We start from the raw sequence: 8,772 nt of genomic DNA, 5'->3' as shown, positions 1-8,772 counted from the left end.
CTTGCGGTTCACAGCCTGATTCGTAACCATTACGCTACCAGAGTGGGTTCAGTCAGGTGTACCTTAGTACTCATATTGCTATCTTTGTTCCTGAATACTTTAAAAAGGTCTTGTGCAGAAGATTTATCTGATGGCAATACCTCGACTGATTTCATGATTGCTACTTGTGGATTCAAGAAAAAGTAAGTGTTTGACAACTTTAATCTTTTCTTCATTTATCCTAATGTCTAGTTGTAAAGAGATTTTTTTTTTTCAAAGTATCCTTACATAGAGGTACAATTCATACTGAAGGCTGTTGTCTCTGACCTTCAGCAAGTTTGTTTAGTCCTAGTCTCTTCCAGCAAGTAAAACTGTGTGATCTGCATATTGCAGGTTGCTGGAATCTTCCTACCATCTTGATGCCCCATTTTTCTTCATATAATCCAGTTTCTAAGATTCTTTTCTCAGCATTGTTGTTAGGTGCCATCAGTTAGGTACTGATTCACAGCAACCCTATGCATAACACTACCCAGTTCTGCGCCAACCTCACTATCATTATTATGTTTGAGTCCGTTGCTGCTGCCACTGTGCTAATCCATGTCGATGAGGGTCTTCCTCTTTTTCTCCGACCCTCAACTTTATCAAACAAGATAGCTTTCTCCAGGGACTAGTCCCTCCAGGTAATATGTCTGAAGCATGAAAGATCAAGTTTGGTCATCCTGGCCTCTAAAGTGAATTCTGGTTGTACTTCTTTCAACATAGATTGGTTTGTTCTTTTGGTGGTCCATGATACTTTCAATATTCTTCTCCCACCCTATAACTCAAATGCATCACTTCTTCAACAGTCTTCCTTATTCACTGTCCAACTTTCATATGTATATGAGGTTACTAAAAATACCATGGCTTGGGTCAGGTGCACCTTAACATCTTTGCTCTTAAACATTTTAAAGAGGTTTTGTGCAGCATATTTGCCTAATACATCCTTTGAATTCTTGAATGCTGCTTACATGAGTGTTGATGGTTGATCCAAACAATATGAAGTCTTTGCACATTCAACAAAGCACAAGTAAACATTTTTCTAGTATTTTCTGCTTTTAGCCAAGATCCATCTGACCACAGCAATGATACCCCTGATTCAATTTCCTGTTCTAAATCCATCTTGAACTTCTGGCTGTTTCCTGTTGATGTACTGTTAAAACAATTTGTGATTTGTCTTCGGAAAATTTTTACTTGCTTGTGATGTAGCCATCTTAAAAAATCATTAGCACAGATGAGTGAGCACCCTCTACTACTTCATCCGTTTGTTGAAAAATTTCAATTTGTATACCATCAATTCTTGGAGCCTTGTTTTTTCCCAAATGCCCTTCAGTGCAGCTTGGAATTCTTCCATTAGTATCATCAGTTCTTGATCAAAAGTGACTTCTTGAATTTGTTGAATACCAGCCATTTCATTTTATTACAATAACTGCATTTCTTCCATTTGTTTTATGCTTTCAGCATCATTCAGTATTTTGCACATGGATTCCTTCAATGTTTCAAGTTGAAGTTTGGATTTTTTCATAAGTTCCATTAGTTTGAGAAATACTGCGCATGCTCTTCTCTTTTGGCTTTCTTACTCCAGGTTTTTGCACATTACCTTATAATACTTGACTTTGTCTTCTGGAGCTGCCCTTTGAAATGTTTTGTTCAGGTCTTTTACTTCCTTGTTACTTCAATTTGCTTTATCATCTTTATGCTGGAGAGCAAGTTTCAGAGTGTCCTCTGACATCCATGTTATTCTTTTCATTCTTTCCTGTTTTTTTTTAATGACCTTTTGCTTTCTTGATGTCATCTCTTCTGGTCTTTGGTCATTAGTGTCTAATGCATCAAATCTGTTCCTGAGATTGTCTCTAAAGTCAGCTGGGATATGTTCAAAGTTATATTTTGGCTCTCAAGGACTTGTTTTAATTTTCTTCAGCTTCAGCCTGATCATGTATATGAACAATTGATGGTATGTTCCAGAGTCAGCCTCTGGCCTTATATTGAGTTTCTCTACTATATCTTCCCACAGATCTAGTCAATTTTATTCTTATGTATTCTGTCTGGTGAGGTCCATGTGTATAGTCACCTTTTATGCTGTTTTAAAAAGTTATTTGGAATGAGTAAGTCATTGGTCTTACAAAATTCTATCATGTAAGCTCCATTATCATTTCTATCACCAAGGCTGTATTTTTCAACTACTGATCCTCTTTTTGTTTCCAACTTTGACATGCCAATCACCAGTAGCTATCAAAAAATCTTGATTGAATGTCTGATTAATTTCAGAATGAAAAACCTGGTAGAATTCTTCAATTTCATCAAAACTGGCATTAGTGGTTCTTGCATAAATTTGAATAATACTGGCATTAACTGATCTTCTGGTATGCATCTGAATATTATCCTATCACAGATTATATTGTACTTCAAGATACATGGATCTTGAGATGCTCTTTTTTATGATGTATGTATGTCATTCCTCTTCAATCTGTCATTCCCAGCAGAGTAAACGATTTGATTATCAGATTCAGAATGGCCAATACCAGTCCATTTCAGCTCACCATGCCTAGGATATCAGTCTTTATGGTTCCATTTCATTTCTGACAACTTCCAATTTTCCTTGATTCATATTTCATAATTCCATGTCCTGATTTTAAATGAATGTTTACAGTGGTTTCTCATTTTGAGTTGCACCACATTAGCAAATGAAGTAGCCAAAAGCTTTACGTCATTTGCATCATCATGGTCAACTCTACTTAGAAGTGGTAGCTCTTACCCAATCCAAATTTGAGTGCCTTCTAACCTGAAAGGTTCATCTTTTGGCACTACACCTGAAAAGATTCTGCTGTTATTCACAATGTTCTCATCTTCTGATTCTGTATATGACAATGTTTTACTGCTATTCATAAGGCCTACAGTGACTAAACAACCAGAAGTAGTCTATCTCTCCTTCTTTCTAGTCAGTCTTAGACAAGAAGCTCAGCTGAAACCTGTCCATCATGGATGACCCTTGATGGTATTCAAAATACAAGTGGCATAGTTTCCAGCAACATGCAAGCCACCATAGTAGGAATAACTGACAGACAAGTCATGGGATAGAAGCATCTAGTATATTGAAAGTCATATAGTTTACTTTTTGGTTAATTAGCAAATTAAACAGTTAATATATTCTCTTGTTTCTTAATTGCAGTCCTTCAATATCCTAGATACATATTATATGCTGGTTATAGAAACAGTTAACTAGAAGAAGATGTGCTTTCTGCTCTAAGACGCATTTTATTCAACCTAGAATTACATGATTTATATGTAAAGGCACCAAATATTTTTATCATCAAATTCACCACCCTTTTGAATATGAAAGAGACTTTTAAGAATAATATGTACCACTTGATCTATAATAGGAGTAAATAGAAATGTGCCAGGCAAATCAGAAAGCATGATCACCTAACTTTTGAATGTCTAATGTGAGTATTGACCTACAGCTGACTCTAAATTCATATCTTGTTTAAAATTCTTCACTAAACATGCATCAGAAGTACATGACTTTTGATACATATTCAGTGAAGCATTTTAAACAAGATATGAAAGTATATACAAGAAAGAAAGTAAGGAAGTATACCAAAAATGTTTCCTTCTACACTAATAATAATCCCTAATAGCAGGGAGGAGGAAGGAATTAAATCTAATTCAGAGAAAAGCCTAGGTATTTCTCTCCTGTTAAAACTCCACACTAGAGAGTGAGAGATGAAAGGGATGTAGCTGGGGATTACAATTTCCAACTTACTTCCTTAGACAGATGGGCATACTAAACGCATGTCTATATTTATGTTGGAGTCCTGGTGTGGTGCTGTGAGTTAATGCACTTGACTGCAAAGTCGTTTGAGCTGCAACGTTGGAGATTCAAACTTACCAGCTGGTCCTCAGAAACCCTATTTACAGTCACTATGGGTCGTAACCAACTTGACAGCATTTATTAACAACAACGATATTTATGTTTGTTGAACACAACTTAAGAGAAACACAACACCCACCCACTTTCCACTACTAACATGTCCACCAAGTAAGACTAAATGAAGAGTCATACCTGAATAACAGCACTAAACCAGCAAGTGTTGCCAACATTCTTTAACCCAACAGGAGCTTTGTCCTGCCTTTTTCTATCATAAGGGTTTCGAGAATCCCTCCAAACTTCTGTAGGAGTCCTCTTCAAGCATGCTTTATTCTCTGCTATGCTGGCTTCAAGAACTCTTAAGGAATAAAGAAATAATGATGAAAAAAGTTGTATTAATCAAAGATTATACTCCAAGTAGTAATATACAATAAATTCTAAGAATATTTATTACTTAAAGTCTGGATAATCTATTTGGGTAAGTAACATTTAACATCACATTTACTCAATTAAACAAGCAACCATAGAAAAGATTAGGCTTTATTTTTTCACCTAAGAAAAAGGATATTTCAAGTATTCACACAATAAAAAAACATACAAAATAGGAAGCATATTAAATTATGTTTCAGCAAATTAGAGATTTAAATGAATATTGCAACTAGATAAATTTTCTAAGAAAGCACTGCAAAACCAAAAGAACGCAACCCACAGCTATTGAGTCAATTGCAACTCATAGAGCAGAACTGGAGCATAAGGTTTCCAAGGCTGTAAATCTTTACAAAAGCTGACTATACATCCTTCCACTGCCGAATGGCTAGTGGATTCGAACTGCCAGCTGACCTTTTGATGAGCAGGTAAGTACTTTAACCACTGTGGCAACAGATACCTTTAAGATCTCTGCATTAAAGCATTTACTTACAACCGACCAAAATAAACTACCTTTTAAAAAACTTTAGCAATTAATCTGAATCATCTAGGAAACAATACAAATGGAAGAAACTGTACTTTTACCAGTCTGCACATCAATTTTCTCTTGGATAAAATATTCCCCCCCAAAATGAAAAACACTAAAATCTGCCACCCATGAGTCAATTCTGATTCATAGAGATCCTACAGTACAGAGTTGTTTTTAAGTGTCTTCGAATCAGTTCCAACTTACAGCGGCCCTGTCTAGGATTTCCAAGGAGCAGCTGGTGTGTTTGAACAGCTGACATTTCAGTTAAGCCAATTACTCAGTCCAGTGCATTATCCTGCAGCAACACACCAGCACAGCCCAATAGGGTTTCCAAGGCTGTAGATCTTTACAGAAGCATATTGCTACATCTTTGTCCTAGGGAGTCTCTGGTGTCTTCAAACTGCTGACCTTTTAGTTGGTAGTCAGAGCTTTAACCACTACTCCATCGAGTCTTCTTCCTGTTCTACAAAAAGAGGTTAAACATAGGAAATGATAAGGAGCTCTGGTAGCGTAGTGGTTACAAATCAGGCTGCTAACCTCAAGGTCAGCAGCTCGAAAACTACCAGCCGTTCCGCGGAAGATGGGGCCTTCTGCTCCTGTAAAGATTTACAGCCTCGGAAACCCTGTATAGGGTCGCTATGAGTCAGAACTGACTCCACAGTACTTAACAACAACAGTGATTCTTTGAGACCTAGAAACATATGACTTTATGAAGGCTAAATAAACGATGTGAATGATTGTGTGTATACTTCTTCACCTAAAAGTTTACTTTAGGAATAAAAGAAGTAAAATAAATATGGGCATATTAGAATAAGAAAAGATTATTAACCTCTCCAAAATAAACTGTTCTATAGAATACCATAAATATATATTAACATGGCAAAGTAATGTCAATTATTTGTTCATTGAGTTTCTCTTGTTCCTAGGAATGTAAAGGGGAGAATGATGGCTCTGTAGGATAAGCCTGGACAGGGAACCACAAGCCCACCAGCTGCCTCCAGGGAGAAAGATGAACAGGGCAGTGATGAGTCAGTATTGACTCCACAGCAATTGATAATAACAAGAAGAATATAAAAGTAGTATGAGCACCAAATAAAAATCTGCCTTATTTAACCTTGTCTTCTTAAAAGATGTGCTACTTACTAAATAAGCATAAATAATATGCAGATTGCCTTAGCCTGCTTTGTATTAACTACAAAACCCTCAGGGATAGAAAAAAAATCATTAATGACAGGATCTTATCAGCAAGAATACATTAATTCTAAATTTTTGACTTCGGGAGAAAATCTCATTTATACTACACCATTTTTATCTTACAGATTTTGCCTTATCAAGTTAATGACAAAATAATATAGCTATATTTCTTAATTATGGACAAAATAAATTCTCTTATTGCTAACAGCAGTATTTACAACATGGCATTGTGTAGCTGTGCTCCAAATATAATTATTTACATTGCTGTTGTTAAGTGCTATTGGTCCGATTCTTAGCAACCCTGTACAGGGTTTTCAAGGATTGGCTGGTGAGTTTGAACCCCTAATCTGAAACTGACCTTGTAGTAGAGTCATTATCCTACAGTGCCACACTAGGACTCCATTATTTATTTACATTAACCTTTGTAAAAATAGGAAAAACCTTGTAAATATAGGTAAACTCACTTATTTAAAATAAAGTAGTTTATATTTCTATCACTTCTAAGAGTACAATTTGCTCAAAATCAACTCTCCCCTACAAATTCACATTCCAGGCTTTTACTTTTAAATTATTTACCATAAAAAAGAATCAGAATCTCTTAGAAGTTTAAAAAACTGGACAGAAGAAAATCAAAATTTCTACTGACCAGAAAGCATGTTTTAAAGAACACAGAGGGATGGATCAAGAGCAAAGAGCAAACCTGAAAGAACTTCCATTGGCTAAACTGTACAGCTCAAAATAAACAATGATGATACAAAAGAGATGATAATGCTAATATCAATTTCCTAACTTATATTTGTTTTTGATAGTTATGACACTAAATATTCATATAATTCAGCCATGAAAGATTATCATAACTCAATATATAACTAAAGTATGGGAGTAGGTTTAAACTAAAAGGCAGGCAGTTTGAACCCACCAGGTGCCCCATGGGAAAATGATGTGGCAGTTTGCTTCTGCAAACATTTCTGCCTTGAAAACACTTTGAGGCTGTTCTCCTGCCCTGTAAGATCGCTATGAATCAGAATCAACTGGATGGCAACAGGTAATTATATCTCCATAGATGTCCTCCCACCACCTTCTCTTGGCTAGTAAAAAACTTTAAAAGCACATTTAATATACTGTGCCAAAATTATTAATACACCAGTCTCTCCTTCCATCAGTGTCTAGAGAATAGAAAAATCTCTTATTATTATTACTTTTTAATCCCTAGAGTCTACATGAAAAAAGTAGTAGGGGCTAAACGAGTGTATGAAGTGAATGGATGACTAGATATGAAATGCTGTCCCCTCTTAGATAACAGTGTTGTTGTTTCTGAAATAAAAACAAAAGCCCAGCCTCTAGCTAAAACACTACTTTTTCTCCAAGCCCTTGTCCCTTCCTGCTGTACAGCAGTCACTATGAATATAAGGCTTTATATAAAGTCAGATTCTACATAAGGGTTCATTTCCTGGGCTTAGCAATCTAAAACACTCCAGGCTTTGAAATACAAGATATACAACACTAAATTCCAGGTAATAAGGCTTTCAGTACAGCGAAAACAAAGAATAAACTCTGAAAATCTCAGAGAGCTCATAAATAAGCTATAACAAAATGTAGCATGCTGACAGATGCAACTCCCCATTATATATCACATGCTATCTTATCCTCCCAAACACTGGATCAGGACCTTAGCATTCAGCAATATGAAAACACGACAAAATATTCTTGCGTCTATTCATTCCATATACTATACTGTATGTTTAAAGTACTTAATTATGGTAAAGTTTCTCCTTCCCATTACACTTTCATGGTATAGTTTCATTTCTTAGTTGTTTTCTTGTTGTTTGTTTTGCTACATATATTGTGCTGTAACAGTAATGTTAAAAATCTCTTTAACTCATCTAACCTGCTTTTTTGGTAATTATTATACTCACTGAAAAGCAAGTATATAATTTAAGCTGTATTGATTTTGAAAAACGGAAAAAAAAAGTAATACAGGACTGAAGGGAGGAAGGATGGAGGAAAATAAGAAAAAATTCTACCACATTTTAAAATTATGATATAATCCAAAGGCCACACATAATATAGGCCAAATAAGTCAAAATGTTATAAAGGAAATGAGGTAGTCTGTAGTCTTTGTAAAATGTACACGCAAAGTATATCTATCCACTTAATTTGAACACAGAATAAATAAAATGTTCATGATTTTTAAGAATACATTTTTCCCCTTTCCCCCATCATCATATGACTATTGGAGCATTGGAGTTAAACATCAAAAATTCAGTCACTGAATTTCTGTAAACCCCTAATACACATTTAAAGGTTCTCTTTACATGTGAACATATGTTGTTATATTCAGCAGGAAACAGATATAAATTAACTAGTGGGGAAAAAGGAACTCAAATGCTCTAATACATATATTCACTTTAATCTTTTGTAAAAAAAAAAAAAAATCATTAAATCATACCTAAAAGCCTATTTTCAAGACTTAAAGATATTTAAGTTCATAATGGCTACATATACTCTGAATACAAATTTTGTATGCTGTACTAAGTGAGCATAAACACAAACTACTGCTGATTATTCAAGCTCCTGTTAGTGAAATGGAAGTAATATATATATATAGTGGTTACGAATCGGGCTGTGAACTGCAAGGTTAGCAGTTTGAAACTGCCAGCTCTTCCACGGGAGAAAGATGAGGCTTTCTGCTCCCATAAAGATTTACAGCCTTGGAAACCCTGTACAGGGTGGCTGTGAG

General features: G+C 35.3%; 1 protein-coding gene across 3 annotated transcripts in view; it reads right to left on the bottom strand.

Moving 5' to 3' along the window:
- Positions 1 to 8,772, bottom strand: part of USP25 (ubiquitin specific peptidase 25) — a 211,135-nt gene that overhangs the window by 122,915 nt on the left and 79,448 nt on the right. For all 3 annotated transcript variants that reach the window (XM_006866444.1, XM_006866445.1, XM_006866446.1), the window contains exon 5: positions 4,079 to 4,241. In XM_006866444.1, coding sequence (XP_006866506.1) covers positions 4,079 to 4,241 — 163 coding nt within the window. The remainder of the gene's footprint in view (positions 1 to 4,078; positions 4,242 to 8,772) is intronic.

This window comes from Chrysochloris asiatica, unplaced genomic scaffold, assembly GCF_000296735.1.
Source record: "Chrysochloris asiatica unplaced genomic scaffold, ChrAsi1.0 scaffold00091, whole genome shotgun sequence".
NCBI classification, from domain to species: domain Eukaryota; kingdom Metazoa; phylum Chordata; class Mammalia; order Afrosoricida; family Chrysochloridae; genus Chrysochloris; species Chrysochloris asiatica.
Note: the sequence above shows the minus strand (reverse complement) of the source record. Positions and strands in the feature narration are given on the sequence as shown.